Source organism: Petromyzon marinus, chromosome 18 (assembly GCF_048934315.1).
Source record: "Petromyzon marinus isolate PM22_M1 ecotype Great Lakes invasive population chromosome 18, UKy_Petmar_22M1.pri1.0, whole genome shotgun sequence".
NCBI classification, from domain to species: Eukaryota; Metazoa; Chordata; class Hyperoartia; order Petromyzontiformes; family Petromyzontidae; genus Petromyzon; species Petromyzon marinus.
This window is the reverse complement of record NC_133684.1, coordinates 10058397-10080951: the sequence shown is the minus strand read 5'-3', so window position 1 is coordinate 10080951 and position 22555 is coordinate 10058397. Positions and strand designations below refer to the sequence as shown.

Genomic DNA, 22555 nt, shown 5'->3' with positions numbered 1-22555 from the left:
ATGAAGGCCGGCACGGCACACGAGGGGGTGGGTAGCCAGCACCACACCCGGGCCCGCCCTGTATCTACAGCGGCGATGTTTACTGCACACCGCACCAGGTAGGGGCCCATCCATTGAGGAGGTACGCAAAAATCTGTCAAAATTTGACCCCTCCCGCCCTTCCTGTACACACGCGGACTTTTTACACCCCCCCCCCCCCCCCGAATCTTGTAGAACGGCCGATATTTAATCCACGCAGAAACGATCAAGGATGAATAATATTAACGTGTTTAAGCAAACAGTCCACAGCCGGCTGCATTAAAGAATTAAGTTGCGTACCTTGGCCACTTATTTTGCCGAGCAGCGTGATAGCTGCAGTCAGGGGTACGGTGGCACACAAGTGACACCTCTCCCACTGTCCCACCTCTCCTGGCAGTACTTGTTGTCTGACAGCTGAAGACACTGAACTGTGGCTCATTTGAAGGCCAATGTAGACAAATTATTATCGAGCCTTCACCCCCCACCCCCCCCCCCGTTTCCCATGCGTACGTACATTGTCAGTAGACCCCCCATACACACGCGTACGCATTGGGGTTAACCCCCCCGCCCCCCTTGCGTACGTACTAAATGGATGGCCCCGTACTCATTTAAGGCCGAGTCGACCTAGGGGAGGCCCAGGACTGGTTCAGATAATTATCACTGGTGTTGGCCGTGAGCGGGACTCGAACTCGGGGTAGCCGAGTTCATAGCACAACGCGCCAACCGCTACACTGCCGCTCCCCGCACACACGCGCACACACAAAGCTCTGCTCCAAGGTAAATGGCCCTCTGCCAACATGCAAATTGCACCCATAAACACCATCTCTGCAGCCGTCCTGGGTACTGCCCCCCCCCTTCTCAAATCGACGCAGAGCACTGTGGTGAAGTATGGTCAAACAACTCCCATGACCGACACAGCATGGCCTTTATCCAGCAGTGGCTTGACAAAGGGCTATGAATGACAGTTATAGCCACGCAACCAATGGCATATTCTGTATGTTGTATACAGGGCACACACCAATATACTACAATTGGTATGTTGAGGGCCGATGACAAAAATCACCCAAATTGTGTTCGACCTCACCAAATCTCTAAAACGAATAGGACTGACCCTGGATAGTGCTTGGATGGGTGATGACCATGGATAACAGGTGCGAGAGGCTTCTGCCACTGGACTACGTTATCACCATCAGAGGGCAGTGCAGAAAAAAAAGCCATTATTGTACCATACATCTACACTCCCGTGTTTAAAGCTCACATCTTCAGCATCCCTTCTTGACAAACCCTTACCGCCCAACCCTTACTCACCATCGCACGGAAGTATTGTCAAATTACCCCCATGCCTTGCATGAGATGGAGGCCCGGGTACTTACCCAGCAGACAAATGGCTGTTACATGTTACATAATTAATACACCATAAAAAAATCCACAAATTTGGTCGAAAAACAACAGGTTTTTTTCTTCTTTGGTTCTTTCGGTAAAGTCATGTAGAATGAGAATAAAATAATAAAATAAAATAAGACAATAAAATTATCACGACGTTTCGGCCACAACACAAGTAGCCTTATTCTTAGTTTTTTCGGTAAAGTCACGTTGAAGAGAAACAACAAAATAACAAAATATATATAAAACAATAAAAAATTCTCACGACGTTTCGACCATAACTCAAACGGTCATCATCAGGTGTGTCGGTTTGCATAAATTTATGCATAAAGGTGTGTCGGTTTGCATAAATTTATGCATAAATTTATGCAAACCGACACACCTGATGATGACCGTTTGAGTTATGGTCGAAACGTCGTGAGAATTTTTTATTGTTTTATATATATTTTGTTATTTTGTTGTTTCTCTTCAACGTGACTTTACCGAAAAAACTAAGAATATGAATTACTGCAGTCACGAAAGCTTTAAATCAAAATTTACAAGTAGCCTTCTTCAGGTGAAAGAACAGAACTGTCGGGACGACAGAGCTTGAATGAACGCTGTTAAGATTCGTAGCGTCTTTTAAGCTCGGTGAGAGGCGTTTGTTTTATGTAAACTTTTGGCTCTGCCATGGGAATGTGGATTTTCCACCAGTGGTTCAGAGTTGGCAATGCAGATGAGCAGCACTTGACTTCAGGACTGTTGGTGTATTAACTCAGAAAACCCAGAGTACTGTGATTTTTGGACGATTCCTGAAAGACAGTCTTGTGTACGAGACAAAAACTGGAAAATATCCAAACGGTTACACTTAAAAATCCACACCAGACAGAGGTCACCCACCTGGACTTGCGTTCCTGACCGACACCGGTGACCCCATAACCCTGCAGGTTGCGTGTCTCTCACTAAAAAGGTACGAAGTTTGCACCAATTTGGCTCAAAATTCCGAGGTTACAAGCGCATGCCACCATCGTTTGTTGTACCACACTGTGGTATCGCAATATCCAATATCTATGTTCCATTTCTGCATCAATGCTTCCCCGCATAAAGGGGTTCATTTTAGTCTGGGGCCTCCAAGTTGCGTGAACCAGCGAGGCGACAGCACACTCCGAGCAGTGGCACAACTTGCGTGCGGAATGCGTGGTGCGAAATGGCTTTTAAATGTTAATTATAACAAGGAAACCTTTACGAATGAAAGTCCTCTTGATTGAATAATTGCTAGGTGATCTTTGACCAGATGAGAGGCCATAAGAGGATCATTATCTCTAATGTTAGACGCACATGTGAATCCACAGTCAAACGGGGACAACTTACTTGTTTACAACAGGAAATGTTGGTAATTGTCACACTTGGGCAGCAACACACACACACGATGGTCTATTATCATATTTATGGAAAAAAAATCATGGAAAAGTCAATAGTGCACACTCTAGGTAAACCTCTACAGGTCCTGCACAAGAGGTAATAATCATGTCCAATGCCACTGATGCTACCACACATCACTATCGCCTCCTTCATGCCGCTCGATTCTGTAGCTCTTACAAAGTAGACACATGGCCTCCAAGGCCTCTACTTAGAGGAGTGTTGCACCACTAGGCTTTAGATCTTCCCCCTTGGTTGCTAACCCTTGGGTACCACTCCAATGCATGTCCCAGTAACCTGCCCTCCTCCATCCTACGCACGTGACCCATCTTCTGAAACCTCCGCTTTCCTGCCGCATTCTGTTATGAACTTCCAGGTTGCTTTACTTCACCCCGAAATCAAATTACTCATATCCTCAGCATGCATCGTTATTTAAAAAAAAGGCCATTAGTTTATTTCCTAGTCGCTTTGAAGCCCAGCTCTCCGACCCGTACAGCAACACAGGCATGATTCTTCAATCAAACGCCCATATTTTAAGAGTCATTACGCACACAAAATGTGATTTATAGACAGCAAAAGGCATGACTGTGAATATTGTGTACATCCTGCTATAACGTCCTGCATCACCACACTGTGCGTATAATGTGTAGCGGCATTGTTACGCGCAACATGTATACTTACCTGCATAGCAGTATTGTATGAGTCACGACTACAATAACCGTTGACCAGGGGTGAGGGGGCCAGAGCCCACAGAGAGCGGGCTGGGGGGGGGCAACGGTTGGACCCAGACCCTCTCTCGAGAGACAGGATGCTTGGGAGAGGAAGGATACAAAGGGCAGCAGCAGCTCCCCCAGCATGGGTCAGTACGCACTCACCTCAAGACTCAAGACATCGAGATAGTGCCCTGGGACTTCCGACCTCCGGCCCTTGTCAGTGCCAGGTCCGAACGGCCCAGTGGCGGTACCCGTTAAGCAGAGTATAGTGTGAGGAGGGCACACTAAGTGTGAGGACGTATCATCCTCTGGGCTATCGGGTGGGAGAAGCCGTTACCTCTCTGTGTTCGAGACGTTCTCTGACGTTAGAGTAAATAAACAGTGTTGCTTACAAAGAAGTCTCTGCCTCCTTTGTCAACACTACAAATGCACAAAGGGATTGTTTTAGACCATCAACTCAAAAGAGGAAAAATTGTGATCGAATAGTTTTATACAGCAGCAGAAAAAGGCGATAACTTAATACCGGTTTCATAGCTATTAGGAATAACCTTCTGCATATATTACACTTTCTTGTTACAGGCCTGCACACGCTTCTCAGCATCACCGAGTTTCTCATCGTTTGCAGAAAGTGTCGGAATTGGTTAACCCCAGCTTTCATCACGAACGATGACCTCTCTCCACTTCCGCGGAAGTTGCTGGATTTGTTGGCATCAAAGCATGAACGCTCCGGGGCAAACCGGCTTGGCGTGCGAGCATAATAAAACCGTTGGCCCGCACAGCCACCAAGACGGGCGTGCCGTGCCTCGCCATGCCGGACACGGGCTGGTGTGAGAGAACACACGACGCGTTGCACGCCCCGGCGAATTCCACCGAAACCCCCGCCGCCGCCGCCGCAGCAGCCGCAGCCGCTTCTCCAAAAAAAAAAAAGGCACTTGGCGAGCAACGTAATCAAAAGGAAAATGAGCGCGGCCCATTTTTAAAATGTCATCCATCACGCTTAGCAGCAGATAAAGAGAGCGGTACGTACATAGCAAGTATGCTTGGTTTGAGAATGTATATAACTCATCCCTAAATGCAGCCACGCAGGTGCCTGCAATTCTTAATCAGTCGTTCCGCTCAGTGTGCGGTGCGGACGGAGCTCCGAGCCTAAATCTCACTGCCCGTGACTGTTTTACCGACATGGGGTTTTTTTTTTACTCCATTTATTTTCTCTCCTCCTTTCTCGGTTTCATTTATTCTTCCGTTTATATTGTCATGCGACTGTTTTTTTAGTGCAACGCAAAAGCTTCATTCCATCGTGCGGCAAACGCTCAATTTGTAGCCAGAATCACGCACACACACACGCCGATGGGCTAGAACTCCAGAGGCAGATGGTCACGTAGGGACATCCCTTGATGTCTAGTCATCGAGTGTCTTACCCAATCCACAGCAGACAGTGGATGCTTGATCAAGAGTAAGAGCGTCTAGCAGAAAAGAAACATCTAAACTTTTCAAGCCCAAAACCCCCCCCACTAGAATGTTTATTATTTTCAGTAAGCATCTTCCAGTATTTAGGCTCTCATTAGGACTTGGCATTTTGGGTGTTATAAAAAAACAATGATACACAGTATTCATTACCTCCAATTAGCCAGCTTGGCAAAAAAAAGGCAACTGCTAAAATATTTACACAATGCTGGCAAAAAATTTACTCCTGCATAAAAATATAGTTCACCTCTCAAACGCATCTGTGAATATTTCAATGCTAAATTTATTTTTGACGTGCAGGTAAAACCACTGAACTGGCACACTGGGCAAAAAAAATGTTTCCTGGGCAGAGTCCTTATTTACATCAGCAGAGCCAAGTTTGGCTGGATCAAGTGTCAAGGCAAAATAAGAATAGATGTGTTTGTACAATTACTATCAACCAAAACCATCAAATTCATAACACATCTACACAGTGAATGTGCGTCTCCACATGCAAGACAGTGTGCCGGGGAACATCGGTTGGATTGCATCGCAGGACCACGAGGAATGGCGATGGTGTAGGGAGGCCTACATTTAGCAGTGGATTGATCATGGCAACTGATGATGAGGATGATATTTGTTGCCGGCCCTGAACCAGTGACGTAACTTCCACATCCCTATTTCAGGGGTAGTCAAACCATAGGGACAAGCGCCATTGGACTTCTCACAAAGCGGTAGTCATTTAAATCGACCCTACACGGATGATGGGCCGAGTCACCCACCAACTGGAAGTTGAAATTGCAATCTTTCGATTGTGAGTTGGGCGCTGCTGGATATCACAATGTCTCTCCGCCAGACAAACTGGACTTTTACAGCAAGCATCATTTTGGAGCTGAATGCGAGATATTAAATAGGTGGTTATGGCCGGGTTTATTTGACAGGCCACATTTGCACTTAACGGACAATGCCATCGTTGCTTCCGCAGCCCGATCTCCTGTTGCCCACAGGCTTACATTCCAGTTTAACACGTAGACCGAGAGCAAGTGAGGGCTTTACCATTCTGGCGAATTGCGCGATGATGCTGGATGTAATTACCAGCGAAACGTCGTATTCAAACTGTAAATGTTGTGGATTCACTCTTCAACACAACGGTAGGCTAAAGTAGTGAACTAATTGTCTTTTGTCAACGTGACACTTTATATTGCTGATTGGCCGTGTCGGGTGGTGGAGGGTTTCGACACATTAATAAATAACGCGATCTAACCCAAAAACCTTTATTATGAATTACATTCCAGTGTTTGTCTCGGAAAGTTATATGGTCGCTCGTGGAAACGCTTTGAATGTGGTCATGATATATATATTTTTTAGCTTTCACAAAATAAAAATAATTCGCTGAAAATTTCTCTCACAGGTCACTTCACTGTTCCTTTTCCTTACACAATGCATCGTCACATATCGACCGCCACGTGTCTACACTGACCAATTAACCACCCGCGCCCAGCAATGTATTTGTACATGATGTAGCCATCACCTCCGATTCGTACGGTTGGCTACATTCAGTGTGAAAGAAGTTCAACATACATACCTAATAAATTTAACCTCATCACGCACAGTAATTATGTTCTTAACCTCGCGAACATCCGCTTACTTCTAAAGCACAGTGAAGCATTTCCCCGTGTTTAAAAGTAGTATGCACTTCATTTTTGTCCAGGAACCCTACATCTGTGCGTTCGTGTAAATGTCATCTCGTGAAAATGCTCACACATCAGACCTTTTGACACATCCGCCTATACTTCAGCGAGAGTCAGATAGCGACGCTGTACAACTGTGACGGTGATGTGCAGGGCTCAGGCTCGCCCGCCCGGGGTCTAGTGACCTGGCTTGATGCAGCAACACAGCCGCACGTTGTTTCCACGCTGTGTGAACTTCAGTAGGTAAAAGGTATCCTGGTACCGCCCGAGGTTAACTCGGCCTTAAATTCTACCAGTGTGGACAACGGCGGCGGAAAAGACGAGAGCAGGCAGGCACCGCGCGCCAGCCACACAACCCCGAATGTGGCTTCAGTAGGTGCTCACTGACAGCACTTGTCCAAAACCTGTGAAGTTAGACAGACTATTAATAATGATAAACCCCCGAAGTGCGTGTATGTGCAGATCTTGAGTTTTATTTAGACACTTAATAAATACAAACTGTAAATCTGCATGAGCTAACGGCAATCATTTTACACCGCCACTCTTTAATTTCAAATGTCATTAAGCTAAAAGCAACAATAATGTTTGAAAGGAAATTATATTTGCGAAAAGTAAAAAAAAATTTGACTACTGTGCTGAAGTTTAATGAACATTCAAGTAAATATAACACCCCATGAAAATGGGGCATTCGCCGATAATGTAGCTCTCAACAACACGTGATACTTTCAGAGGGTATGCGCTTTTAACTTCACGCGTGAGTGTTCGCAACAAACATTACGAATCCTAATGGATTTTGGGTTAAGGCCACTTGTGTAATTATTCGAGTCAAATTTGTGTCATCACTAGCCTCCACCACCCGAGACGGTCAACAGATTGAGTCGTGGCGCATCCGCGTGCTTAACGACGCGCCGATAGCTTTCGCGTCAGCTCAGCTCACCTCACCGTGGCCGAGCCTCAAGCACAATCCTCACCACCACCGTATCTAGGTACGCGTTTCCATTTGCGTTGCGAGCAGGGCTGGAGATGTTTAAACACGTAGGCGCTTTCACGACCAATATTATTGATAATAAAAGGTGTTTTTGGTTAGGTCTCGTAAATTCAATTCTGGCTGTCGCCTGAAGAGGCTGGTTGCAATCATCAGCGAAACGTCACGGTAATCGAATTGTAAATGTTGTGGATTTACTCTCCAACACACGGTGTGGCTGAAGTAGTAACTAATTGGCACGTTTTGTTTAAGTGACGAACCTCACTAAATGGCTGTGTCGGGCAGTGGTGGGTTTAACGACACATTTATATTTACACGATCTAACCCCCAAAAAAACCTTTATTAGGCTTGGAGCTGCATTAAGGTGTAATGAGAGAGAGAGAGAGAAAGAGCGAGGGGCGACTGGGATGAATTGCGACAGTCTTACAAATATAAATCCACACATACAATTCTCATTCACTCCCGGGCAGTTAAGAGGGCTTCTCTCATTCGATTCCAGTTGGGCTCATTTGCCTTCTAGTCAAGTAACACGGTCCTCAACATGTGACAACGGGGGGGGTTGCTTTCGGTCATGATATCCAACGCACGTATTAACAGCCGTCGCACGTTACAATGTTCGGATTGGGAGAAATTAATCAGGAGGAGCTTTGCATGTAATCTTCTCAATAATTTAAAAGTTTATACCACGTGCAAAATCGTGATCACGAAAGAAGGTGCGCAGAGCCGCACGGCTCAGGTCTGCTCGTATCAGACCAATTTAGATTAAGGGCTGAAACCAAATACCGCACTGAACATTTGCGAGCAAAGCCTTGAGAGGTTTTCAAACCGTACCGAGATGCCATGGCAACCTATTTCAGGTGGAATGGCAAGCAGACCATTAGGTGTGTCAATAAAAGACCAAACAAGCGCTCTTTTCTTTGCAGAAAAGCCAGTGTATATTTAAGTCGGCATATTGTTTTGAAATATGCAACATTTCCTTTAGACAAGATCAAACTTCGGGTCCATTAAGACTGATGTTTACTTAACTTTTCTCACCGAATGTTGGATGCATTATTCTGCACTGTGCACATAAGTCTTAAACCCTCTCCATCAGGTATCCCCTTTGTTCAGCTCGGCTGCTTTGTTACCGAATCATGCGTGGTCATCACCACTTGCGCCTTAAAAGCCATTTAGCCAGTCCTTGTTATCGGTCCAGCGATCAACTGTGACTGGTCGGTAATTCAGAGTAATAAGTCTCCACTTGTTCCATTTTGCTAAGAGTGCTGACATTCCGCCCTTGGCGTCCCCGAAATGGGAAATACCAGCTCATCACAGGCCCAGGGGCAAGGCGGGGGCATCGTCTATCAGGCTACACAAAACCTTCCAGGATAGCAGATTTAGGGCGACAGGCACCGAAGCAAATCTTGGCCAGTCAAGTCTCTAAGCAAGACCCTCAAAGTCAAAGTGTCCCCATGCTTAAGCAAGCAATGGAACAGCGCTCATTTATTTAGCCAGCCGTGAGTTATGTTGTGGAAAATTCACCTGACCATGATAGGATCCAGTCTCCCCATAAGACTATTTTAAGTCGCTTCCCACAAAGTGGTACTGGTATTAGCCACCCTCGAGGGAAGATGGGCCGAGTTATCTGAATGAGTGCGAGACCAAATTGATGTAACGGCGCACGACATCCTGTTGAAACTCAACATATATTTTGGAAAGCAAAAAAAAAGGCTAAACATAAAACCGAGCTAAAAAAACTGAGCAAAAATGCTTGATTTGTTGTTATTGTAATACAGAAATACATATTTTTTTTGTTTACCATACATGAAATTTCCCTTGTTAATATTCCACTGGTCATTCGACTACATTTTCCCTCACCTGCAGATAATTCCTCGTCAATTTGCACAACCAGAGGACATCTCACCGTTTCTCAAGCGGACTTTCATTAGAAGGGCGGTCACGGTATTTACACAAATTCATGATCCCTGAAGTCAACAGCGGCATATCAGCAGTGTGGTCAGACACACTTCACATCCGATTAGCCCGGTTTGGCTATGTACGGTGGGAAAGGAGTTCAACATACATACAATGTCAAATCATTTGCACGTATAAAGCACAAAAATATTACCAAATCTCAAAGAAACGGTGGTTCACTGAAGACAAAGTAAAAGGTGTATAATTGTAGAAAGTATTATAATAATGATGATGATGATGTCCTTTATCCAAGGAAAGCTTCGTAGCCTCGATAGTCTTATTCAGCAGGGTCCTGCACGAGTGCACTTTGGACAATCCCATTCACGAGCGTCTGGCATGTTGGTATAAACTGGAGCACCCAGAGAAAACCCAAACGTACGAGGGGGCAAGCACTGAAGGCGCCACACGCATCTGGCTTCATTCCAATGGCTGTACAGGCCGTCGGGGTTGACCGCCTCGCAGCCCGTGCCTACAAAATGTGGGTGTTGCCAGGCGATCTCCCCCCACGCAAGTGCAAACCAGACAAGCACACCCCCCCCCCCGCGCTCTACGAAGACACGATGCGATTGGGGCAATTCAGGGTCATTTGCTCAAAGGCAAATGTGAAATCAGTTTTTCAAAACATTACTGCCACTTCCCTCCCAGCTCCCCCCACCCACTCCCCAATTGCCAGCACTGAGAGTGGATTCACAGTTTGCACGCGAGCTGTCTGGACTGCCTTAGGGGCCGTCCATAAATGACGTCACGCACCTAGGGGTGGGTCAGACATTTGTAACGATGTGTGACGATGGGAGGGGGGGGGTTGAGAAATGCGACGTCACATCAAAATGCGCAACTTTAAATAAATATAGACAACACGTTCTACTTTATTAAATCGACTTTTTAATAAATGTTTTCTCCTACAACATCAGAGTGCAGCGCCACATTAAATACGCACTACAATGACAATAGTTTAAAGCGATTTGAAGCGTGTTTTATTTTGGGGGAGGGAGGGGCAGAGCTTTGTTACATCATATTTAAGGGGGGGGGTCTGACTTTTTTTTGACGCCGTGTGACGAAGGGGGAGGGGGGGGGGTTTAAAAATCGTCAAAAATTCGCGTGACGTCATTTATGGACGGCCCCTTAGCGCTGACGAGCATCCGCGGAATTCCTCCGCTGTCACCGTCTCATTCACATGGCAACACCCGGTACACGACACTTTCACAACCCCTTGACGTTTCTGCGCTCGAGTCACAGGTTGTTCCATTATTGCATGGAACTTGTATAAGTCACCATAGACTATCGTTTGCTTCCAGTGTGCCCGCTCTTGGTCAAACAATATCCGAAGGTTATTTTAAAACAAACCTTGTCATGTCAAAGTCTAACAAGGTCATGTTTATCTCCGCGATGGGTAGGGGCTTCAGCCCGATGTATTTCTTTCCTTTCCAGTTTACTTTGTCAGAGTGTTTTGCAATGTCCATCTAAGTTAAAAAAAACAATCTGGCTCTTCAATCAGCCCACCCATCTGCGCTTGAGTTATTATGCTAAGTGCTGTCCATATCGACCTGCTACACAGCTCATCAACTAAATAATGCAACGCTGCCCCGTGGCTTTACAAATCCTCGAAAACAACAGCGCATCTTCTTAACAAGGCGCGCCATTCTCCTGCCCGCATCTCCCCACGCAAGGTGACACACGTGTGGATGAATAATTATTGACGGCCAGCGGATGGGGGTGGTAGGGGGGGGGGGAGATGTCCTCACGCATAATTTGCATATCCGGTGCGCGGGCGTTATTGAAGGTTGGTGGGGTAATTGAGTACGAGCCGTATCTTGGCATCGTTTAATTATTCACGGGTGTCCAGGTACCCGAGGTTAAGGGTGGGGTAAGTGACCCCCCCCCCCCCCCCGCACGTATCGACCGCTTGTTCGCAACATCTCGACCCACACTGGACATTTCAACGCCCTTGCCGGCCGCCTTTGTCAATGAATCACGATTCGAGTCTCTGAAGTGTCGAGAGCGCCGGTGATAAAACCCCCCCCCCCTTCCTTAGAAACCCACCACCAATGACCTACAAGGGCCGTTCCTTGTAATCACAACCCGCGCACCGTTCAATCGGTGTGGCCATCGCCATCGATCGAAAGCCACAAACATGCGGCGTTTACGGGCAAATACAAGAATTTGCATGTGGCGTACAAGTGCCGTACACCACGTGGTGCACGCGCAAGCCTGTAATGCTGCAGTGCGCGCTTCATATGCCGTGTAGTGAGGGTTAGTTTGTCTGTTAATGCATTAAGGGAATAGAAGGCAAACGTCAAAATGTCTCCCGGCTCAAAACGAGAGAGCCTGGAGTGAAATGTCGACATTACTATGGCAGGGGCCAGTCTCATTTTACAAACCCCCTGGATCATATGTACCTTACATGTATTGTGTGCGCGTGCGCAATTGCACATTACATTTTACATGAACGTACGTGTTGTTAGTGGCTAATTTGTGCGCGCTAGGGGCATTTGTTGAAAAGTCACGCTTCATGCACAGACTGGATCCGATTACCCAGCATCAACATGCCACCCGAGTTAAGGCAGAACGTGGCACGTGCCATAAACTCACAAACAATCCCCCGTGTATTCCGTTGGGACAAGGCCGGCGCAGCATTTGAAGAGGATGGCGTGGTCAGCATCGGCATGTGGAACATTATCGCCGATGTTTACAAAACAGCGCCATGTGTCGACTGAAGTTTGAGCCGACCTAAGGGAGGTCCCCGGACGCGTTCAAACATCACCTGCCGCCGATGTGCATGAAGCGAGGCTCATCATAGCCGGGCGGCCGGGATTTTTTACACAACAGCACCGCTAAACACTACAGCGTTGGATCCCCTCGCTGCAAACGGGCACGCGTACCCCGTAGACACATACATCACGGTGTTTACCAGATGCCAGCAAACACACGGGGGATCTCCGAGTGCACGCTAACGAGAAAGAATGGGGCTCGGCACTGAGGATGGCAATGACGGAAACAATTCCTCATAAAAGTCCAGCCGCTATAATGTTCTTGGTTTGGTTGAATATTTTTGTTTGCGTCATGCCACTGCTTGGTCACGTGATGTTGGTGCGCAATAACGATACATTGCTCTAATCGTTGACAACCGTCGACCATAAAGAATTAAAGTTTTCGTGACTACCGAAAAAGCCAATGAGTAATTTTATGCAAAGTCACGTATGTAGAAATACAATAAAATTATATTTCAATATAATTTTTTATATTTCAATTAATTTTTTTATATTTCAATATAATTTTATTGTATTTCTACATACGTGACTTTACCGAAAAAGCCAATGAGTAACCGTCGACCAGATTACTGTCGATGTGAATCTCAAAGTTTTTTCCCCCCCTCTTTAGTGCTCTTCGACCGAGGTCGAAAAGGGTTCATGCATCATCTCTCTTACTGTGACCCCCATCCCCCCACAACTAACTTTGTGTGTAATGGCTTTAATAAACAAAAACATTTGACCAGGTAAGGCCACTGAACTAAACAGCTCCTTTTCAGAAGTGACCTGGCCACAACTGAAAGCTCAACGAAGTGGCTGATCATCGTGTGGAAATTTATAGCAGCCAAATACTCTAAATGTGGAGGGAAAAACTGGAGGACCGGGAGAAAAATCCACGCGAACCTGGGGTGAACATGCAAACTCACGACCTCCTGCATACCGGGCGAGGTAGCTAACATCTCGCCACTGCGGTGGCAGCCTGGAGACAAACCCAGCGTCTCGGCAGTGTTGGGCACGGAGACTCCACACACGAGAGCGCTGCTACGTTATGCAGCTCCTCAAAAAAGGGACCCACGCCAACCTCCTACCAATTTGTAAACGATCACCACCTTTCTACGCCTAAAAAAAAAATGTATTTCAATAATAAACTCCGCGCATGAATAGTTTATGAACACGCGTGTCATAAAATGTAAAATGCATAGGTTATTTACAATGAGGGCAGATGTGCCGTGCGCGATCCCGACAGGGTTGAGAAATAGGAATAATGCAATAAAAGGGGAGTCCATACCCAGGATCTTATTAGATGCCGTTTACAACCCTGGTGGATAACAGAAGAATAAAATGATTTGGCCACCACACCACCCTGTTCTCTCTTTATCACTCCACCTATTAGATACTACTACTACTAATAATGAGAGTAACAACAACAACCATGAAAGGAATGCAGAACTATTTTATAATAAGGGCATCTTGTTTTTTTTTTAAACAAAAATATCTCGGGTAAGATAGTGCACGAAAGTAATTAGAAAGCATGCCAATGTATTTATGGAGAAGCATTTGAAGATCAAAATTTGTATTTGGATGTCTTAAGAATCCAAATTGTATTACATCTATCCGGGACGAATAGAGGTGAAGAGCGGCAGAGGACAGAGAGATTTAAGCCCAGGCGCTTTCCATATCGTGGACCTATTACTATTGAAGTAGGTTTAATTTTACTTATAACCAGCTAGGAGAGGACTCACAATATGTTGTTGTGACAACCGTTATGTTGTTTGTGTTTTGTTTATTCTTTTTTTAATTTTGTTTGGTAGAAGGGTTGTCATTTTCTTGGTAGATCCTGTACATGGGATTTGGTTCTTGTATATAATTAATGAACAGCGTTAGAGGCTAACCACCTTTCCTGATAACGACCGCTTGTGTTGCGATCGAAACGTCGTGGTTTTCTGTTATTTTCTTTGAACCAATCTACGTGACTTCACCAAAAGACCCAAAGAATATGGTTACGGGATGCTACTGGCATGGATGACGCTTCATAAAATTCAAGCATTGTTACACGCTCACGAATCCAAATCCCAGCGAGGGGGATGACTTTCCCGCACCAATTCATCAAAAAGTCAACAACTGTGCAACTGTGCAACCTATCGGATGCACAGGGCCCTGCCATAGGAAAGCGTAATTCCCATCAACAGCTCAGAGCTGCCAGCAGAGATGAGCAGCACCTGGTGACATTGTTAAGGAGACATCAGGAGATCTTCTTCTTGCAATGGAGACGGACATTACAAGTTTCGCTTCCGCCGGGTTCAAAACCGGCCTATCCAACAGACAGCACCTTCCAATCCTTCAAACTTAAGAGAACAGACACTTCTGCCCAATACAAACGTCTGTGCCACCACCGCGTGTTGTCGCAGCGGGCCACAGATCCACTGCGGGCGCCATCTGCTAGCAGGGCTACATTTTTTTTTTTCTCCCCAGCGACAAAATAACGTTCATCGCTGCGCCTTCGACGAACCAAGGCGTCATCACAGCGTTGCCGTGTCTACAGACCCCGATGCAAGTGGTGCATTCGTGCAGCAGAGCTGGGGGGTTTTTTTTTCAAAAAATACAATGACTGTAATCTTTATTCTTCGCCGTGTTGCAAGCACACATCCTGTCATGTAAACTGTCACCAAGGCATTGAATGTAGCAATACACGTAAACGCATGTTCTATACTACAGCAACTCGACAGTTTACCGATTAACAGCTTCATCAATCATCAGCCATGGTCAATCCACTGCTGGATGAAGGTCTCTGCAAGCCGCTGCCATCTCTCGATGCTGTCATGTTTTCCCACCTGATGACGGACGCTTGTGTTGCGCCCGAAACGTCGTGATTGACTTTAAGTTTATTTTTCTACCTACGCGACTTTACCGAAAGAACCAGAGAGTATGGATTCCTGCTGTCACGAAAGCTTCGGATCTAGATTAAATAGTTTAGGGTTTTGTTTTATTTACAGTATTGTAAACGACACGTATCAAGGCACATCTATGGATAATAAACGCTTCGTGGAAAAAAATAAACACCGTTGGTTTTTAGTATATAGAAATTCCTGGTTCAAAATCCCGGCGAGGGAGGTTGGCTCATTCCACCGTCCCTCTCTCGGGGGGCCAAATAAATTCTCTTGGCGAGCAGCTGACGTTGGTGGTCATGTGGCAGGTCGATCATCGCTGACAACACGAATCCGATGAGCACGGTTGGCTACGTAGGGTGCGATGGAAGTCAAACGTACGTGCAACAACGTGAAAATCGAGCACCGACGAGACTTGAGGGGAAGGTGGGACATGCGGGACGTATCCTACCAGGGAGAGCTGTGGATATTACGGGACCCTTTCCCAGTCAGAGACGTCTGAAAGTTGCGGTTGTGTGGCTACGGAGGAACTGTGCCAAAAACTGCGCCACACGCCCTCCCCGCTTGGCCTTTTGCTTTCGATTCTGTTCCAATGAGATGCGTGTACGTAAACGTACGGCATCGGAATGGGAAAGGGTTAAGATTATTCTGCAAGGGAATATGGAAGGGGAGAGAGGATAGATGCTAAAGATCGCGAAAGGTGGAAAACATCTGTCATGAGCATCGGTCCTCAGTTACGAGGGTGACACAAGATGGATAGCACCGATTCAGGGCCCTCAATATCGGATATGATGAGAAATGCACAATTTTCATCTATGCAGGAAAAGACTCTGAAATATAACGGAATAATTAAATAGTTACCGTAAAGCCCAGGCGAAATAATTACGAGATTGATGCGATTAACGCTGTAAAAAGGTAATGTCAGATTTAACAGGAACATTAATGCGTGTTAATGTTATCTAATAATTTTAATATCTTCCTACAAAACGCAGTGTTTTAAAACCGTTCACTCGCAGACCAACACACACGCACGAACACCACACATCCTTCTCAGTCACTTCTTCCAAGGGCAGAGTCAATGAAAGCGTGTGTGTTCTAAAATTGTTTTCATTTGTCAACACTCTCAACAACCCACGTGTAAATTAACCCCAGACTGCAAGAACAATCTCAAAAATAACTGAATGACCGAAGGTGTAAATAGGCACAGAAAACAGAGAGCCATTGAAATGTCAGAATGGACCATTGCCGAAATGCGCTAAAATAGTGACAAAGAGGATACATTTTACTGCCCCGCGCGTATTTAAGAACCGACGGGACACACGGTTGCATTGTGTGCACGAAAGGCAAAGCGAGATATTGGAGCGCATCACATGACATGTTGGCGGCGATTAAACTTTTCAAAAGCAGTTTCTCTCAATCTTACATGTGATATGCTTTTGCAACGGGGAAATAAAAAATCGAATTTTCAATTACAGGCAGCACACTGCAGTCTTGAAGTAAGCCTACACATAACCGAGGCCTTGAAATGTTACACAACCCAAATATGTATGCGCAGTATTATACTCAACCGTTTCTTAATCGTGTATTGGTTTGATGTCAATAATTCAACGATGTGAGAGCCCGCTGAGATTCAGGACCTTTCCAAAAGACGACCCACGGGGGGGGGGGGCCTATCGTCCCACAGGGGCAGGTATTAACGTTCATATTTCAGACTAAATCACATTACAGGCGAGGAGGGATCAAAGGTGACAGGATGGCCACCAAGGAGACGGAGCAATGAGATCGGCTCACGTGCAAGGGACAGTGTTGTTGTGACGCTGCAGGGCACCGTCGGACAGCGATGCCTGGACGAGGCCTTTATTCAGCAGTCGACAGATCACGTCTCGAAAACCACACTGCGCGGAAAACATTTCCGCACACTTCTTGCATACGAATGGCCTTGCTCCATTCTTACAAATGGGGATGGCATGCGGTCTTTTAAACATCTGCTTTTCAGTAGGCAGCAGCACTTCCTGCAGAAATTACTGACAAAAAGCAGTCGAGCGTTCTAGCCACCAGTAACATAAAGTTCCCCCATATAGCCTGCACAGGTTGTTGGGGCAAGTGCTGTTGGGGAGCATCTATGAAGGCCGGCAAAGTACACGAGGGGGTGGGTGGCCAGCACCAGTCCCGAGCGCCCTTCATATCCCCAGTGGCGATGTTTACATAACACACCAGCTAGCCATTATTTGAGGCCGATTCGACTTAGGGGAGGCCCACGACCGGTTCAGATATTCGTCACTGGGTGTTTGGCCATGAGTGGGAATCAAACTCGGGTCGCCGGATTTGTGGCGCTGACCACTCCGTGACTGCTTCCCAAATACACACCCACACACGTGTGTACATGCCATATATACACAATAGTACATATTAATGCTATATATTGGGATATTAATGTGGTGGATGCTGCCACGATGTAATGCTTAAGCATGCTTGACAGGGGGTTCAATCTCCCGGCGTGGCAGGTGAAATGACGAGGCACGTTTCTTAAATTTCCACACAGCAGCAGAAATAGGTACACCAGCCAGCTGACTGGCAGGTCACATGTGATGGGGTAAAGTATGGGTACTTCCACCTCTTACAAGATGTTTGGTCTGTATGGAAGAGGAGTCCAAATACCGTTAAGAGGGGCTTCTCTGGGGAGATACCTCTAGTGGAGAGATCCTTCCACCAGCAGTGGCGTTAATCTATGCATGTTGAACTCCTTTCGCAACGTACGTTGCCAACCGTGCTAATCGGAGGTACGGGGGAAGAACAACAAACTAAACACGAGCAGTTCTAAAAAAGCGGTTAGAAATAAATTCGTTTTCCATCTAGATGTAAAAATACATAGCTCCATTGGCTTCCTAATATTGGAAGGAAGAACGTTCCAGACGGTCGCAGCAGCACAACAAGCAGTTTTCAGGCTGCACATTTTCCCTTTAACACACATCAACGTACAAACGATTCAACGGCACGAAAATCTTGCGCTGCGTGGGTCACATGGAAGAATATGACCTCGGTCAAAAGCCACCCCCTTTCAATTTCGATTCCAACCGCCTGCAGGCCGATCTAATCCACCCCCGGCACTGGCTGGGTCTCATGCTGAAAACTCCACAACCGCTCGGACCCTCTTTTGTGACCGGCAAGCTCACACCACCTCTGTGGTGGCGCGGCTCATTTTCTTTGCCTCGCTAATAATGAAGGGAGCAAAACAAATGGGTTCGCATTTCACATTTGCATGTTTATACCCTTGGAGGCGAGCGCGCCCTCCGTCAATGGTATCGGAGCCCCGCACTCCCACCTGGGGTGGGATATTCAATCTGGTGAGGAAATCCTCGCAATGCATCATCTCTCCGGGTTGGCATTCACTATCCGAGGGCAACCGCCTCAACACGGGAGGAAAAGGGGGAAAAAAACGTAAATACTGTAACAAAAAAAAAAACAAAGGCATCGTGTCTTAGCTTTGGGTCGTGCGCTCATTCCCATGGGGGGTACTGACCCACTGCAGCAATTCCACATTATTATGGTGGGGTCCAGTCTATTCATAGCACAAACAGGAGTGACTTCCCACAAGGTGGTTTTCCAATTTTGACCCTGAATTAGATGATGGGCTTAGTCGACCCTGGCCAGCATATTAACTCTTAACCTTTGCATTGTGAGTTTAGTGCTTGGTCACAATGCAGCCTATAGTTGAATTATCAATACAAAGGGCACTCTCTTAATATGATGGCGGCTGTTGACGGAAGAGCCATTCAGTAATTATTATTCTAGTTATAGCCACGATGGGAAATGACTGGTCAGTAGAGACAGCACGATGCCAAGCCATATTTTTTGTGATATGTGCTGCTGTTTGTAGACATCTCATCAGGTACACATTTTAAAACGGAACAGACCTTGGGGAAGTCCACGCTGGGGACAGAAGCAATCTGTCACTCGTGTGCCTTCTCAAGAATTGGACTTGGGACACTGGGATTCCAGGGAAAAACAATTCTAAGGAGTTCATATTATTGGTTCTTTCGGTAAAGTCACGTAGAAGGGAAACAATAAAATAATAAAAATATAAAACAATACAATTCTCACGACGTTTCGACTGCAACGCAAGCAATCATCATCAGGTGTGAAAATCACAGCATAAAATTTTCAAATTTTCTTGCTGTGGTTTTCACACCTGATGATATTAATATTTTATTGTTTCCCTTCTATGCGACTTTACCGAAAGAACCAATAATATGAATCCCTTCAGTCACGAAAGCTTTAAATCAAAATTCTAAGGAGTGTTTTTGCCCAGGCTGTGACACAGCAGTCAGAAGTGGCCATGCAAAATGAATTAATTAAATTCAATGAATCGGAAATTAAAAGAGACAAACCGAATCACATTGCCAAGGCCAATCAGTTGCATACATCCACATGAACCTGCACAGAGACAAGCACACTGTTTGGGAAAATACTGTTGGTGAGCATCTATTAATGAAGGTTGGCATGGCGTTAAGTGCGGGCAGCCCGATGCCCGGCTACCTTCGTCCCCCCAACGCGATATTTTACACCATTCCAGGTAGTCATTGAAGGCTGAGTTCAGCCAGGCAGAGGCCCAAGACCGGTTCAGATACATCAAGGCACTGAAGTAAATTGAACCCCAGTCACCAGAATCAGAGAGAAGTGTGCAAACCACTGCACAAATACACACCAACACAATAACGGTTACAAAAGTGATGGCTATTAATAAACATGTAAATACAATTTACATGCATAGAGAGACTGGCTGGCCATCGTTATGGGAATGTGGCATTGCCATAACTGGCTCAAAGTATCACCAACGAAGGCCAACACTACGCTTTAAGGCTCTGGGGATGGCCCTTCGCACCTCCTCGGCAGATGGCACATCGGGCTAGCTTGCTCACAGGGGGGGCGAACAGCTTCTTCCTCTGACACGTGACGCTCAGCGGCCCTGAGCTCAGTCAACCGCACACAGCCGCCGATAGCCGAGCGGGCATTACCTGGTTGCGGTTGCGAGCCGAGGCGTAGCGGAACTTTTGCACGTAGTAGAAGATGAGCCAGGCGAGTGAGACGATCATGAGCAGGATGAAGGAGACGGAGACGAACACGACGGAGGGCCCGCGGGTGTATTGCACGTTGCGTGTGCCCTTGGTGATGAACGCCCAAAGGGTGGCGTTCCTCATGAGCATCCGCATCTTCTGACCCTGCCAGTACGGGATCATCACCGCCACAATATCGCCCGTACCTGCCGGGGCGAGAGATGACACATTGCGGCAGTGCGTTAAAAAGGAGGAGGAGGACTGGGCCATGCTACGGAGCACCCGTCGCACAATGCTTCTGAAAAATAACTGTTGATTTTCTCTGAAGATAAACAAAAAAAAGTCTCATCTTTTCCCATTTTTATTATCATAATTTATTATTTATGCCTCACCTCCCCCATGCTTTCTCTTGCAACTGTGTTCACAATACCATTTCACAAAACAGAGTACCCATTTTAAAACCTGTCAGTGTAGTGCAACACAACGTGCTTTATGAGGAACCGATATGAGAGGGCTGCCACCGAGATGCCTTCAAGTCACCCCCCCCCCCTTCATCTGCACACTCGGAAGTGCACTTTCCCACAAGCCCTGCTACTGAGAAACATTCATCGCACGGCAGTCAAAACTACATATATAAAACACACCTTTCTAACTCTCATCGATGGAATTGATGCCAAATTAAGTGAAGTGTATAATTGTGATTTTTTTTTTCCCGTGGTCTCTCACGGCCGAGCCGAGAACCGTATTCGAACCCAGCCTCGTGGCTTTGTGGGCACGGTGCTCCGACCCCTCAGCTACCCAGCCACCGCCCTGATACGATTCTTGTGACAACAATGCACGAGGAATCTCTCACTGAAGAAGAATGTGCATCGTGCAGTTGTTGTAATGTGATTGATTAGGGCAGGCATTTTAGATGGAAGCACTGGTTGCTACTAATTAAATAGCACATCTAGATAATTCAGTCACTAAAGCATTGGAAACATACCGGTAATAAATCTAACTATTGCACTTCTCTTTTGGAGAGATAACCCGTATGGACTTGTTAATATTAGGTTAATGTTAAGGTTTGTTAAGTTAATGTTAACTTAATGTCAAGGTTTTGTATTTTGGTAAAACTTGTTTTTTCCAATCCACACGGCTGGTCACTGCTTTTTGTGTTTAGTTTGTCGTCCTACCCACACACGTCCAACTAGCACGGTGAAAAAGAAGTTAAACATCCACACACACACACACCGGTTCGATGTTATTCTTAATATTGAGCAATTTCCCCAAAAAATACATTGGACCAGTGGCCGGCAGTAAAGCGCAATGGGAAACATTCACAAATAGCGACCCCATCACCGAACGCTTGAAGAACAGAAGACGGTCTACTAATCTGGCAAAACAGCCTCATGGACAGCCCTGTTCCTCCAAACCCCCAAGACAGCACGAGGCCTTATTGCAAGCCATCACTGGAATGATCACCGTTCCGTTTGTTGTGTGTGGCTCACGCAGAGCCACGTCTGCAACAAACTGGCGGTGTGGCTGCCAACAAAACATCCCACACCCCTCCTCGGCGTGCGGTCAAGTCGATCGGCAAGGTCGCGTGTGCCGAGATGAAAATGTGCGGGTTCGACTCCGGCCTCTTCCCAGGCCGCCTGTCTGGTGTGGCAGAGTATCCTCTTGAGGGGGCCTCCCTTTTGAGCTTCCTCAAGCGGAGACCCTTTCCGCCAGCAGCGGTACGAGAAAAGCAACTGCAGGGCTGCACCTTCAGATTTTCCCCGAGTGTGTTCACCCACCCCCCCCAATTTGAACCCAAAAGAAGTGGTGGGCAGACAGGAGGCTCAAAGGCAGTTAAAGAAGCCTTGCCAATTCCAAAATCCAGGGACGCCACAACAAGAGCGAGACATAACATTCCAACTGTCTTGAACGAGTGAAGGTCACACGGCATTAACTAGGCTATTTCACAGAAGGGACTCTTCCCATCAGGCTAGCTCTCCTTGCGATAAATAAACACGGTAAATAACAATGGATGTTGCTGTGTGTGTGTGTGCACGCGTACGTCTCTGTATGCGCCCAGTTTGGAAATGTGTAAACACATATTTGAACCGTAATGACACAGAAATACACAGATTTCGGAACGCCAGGTTTTCATTTTAACAAGATTGTCTACACCGGCACTTTCACCGTTATTTTGGTGAATGAACAAAAAACAATTTGCTCGTGGGTAGCAGCAGAAAATGTGGAAACGAGAAGCTTATTCAAAATGACAACACGCGGCGGAAACATCAACACGGCTCAATGGA

At 46.3% G+C, this 22555-nt stretch overlaps 1 protein-coding gene across 1 annotated transcript in view; it reads right to left on the bottom strand.

Moving 5' to 3' along the window:
- The window catches only part of LOC116943657 (RING finger protein 150-like), a 156358-nt gene that overhangs the window by 60277 nt on the left and 73526 nt on the right, over positions 1-22555 (bottom strand). Inside the window, exon 2 of the mRNA XM_032956693.2 lies at positions 20232-20476. Coding sequence (XP_032812584.2) covers positions 20232-20476 — 245 coding nt within the window. The remainder of the gene's footprint in view (positions 1-20231; positions 20477-22555) is intronic.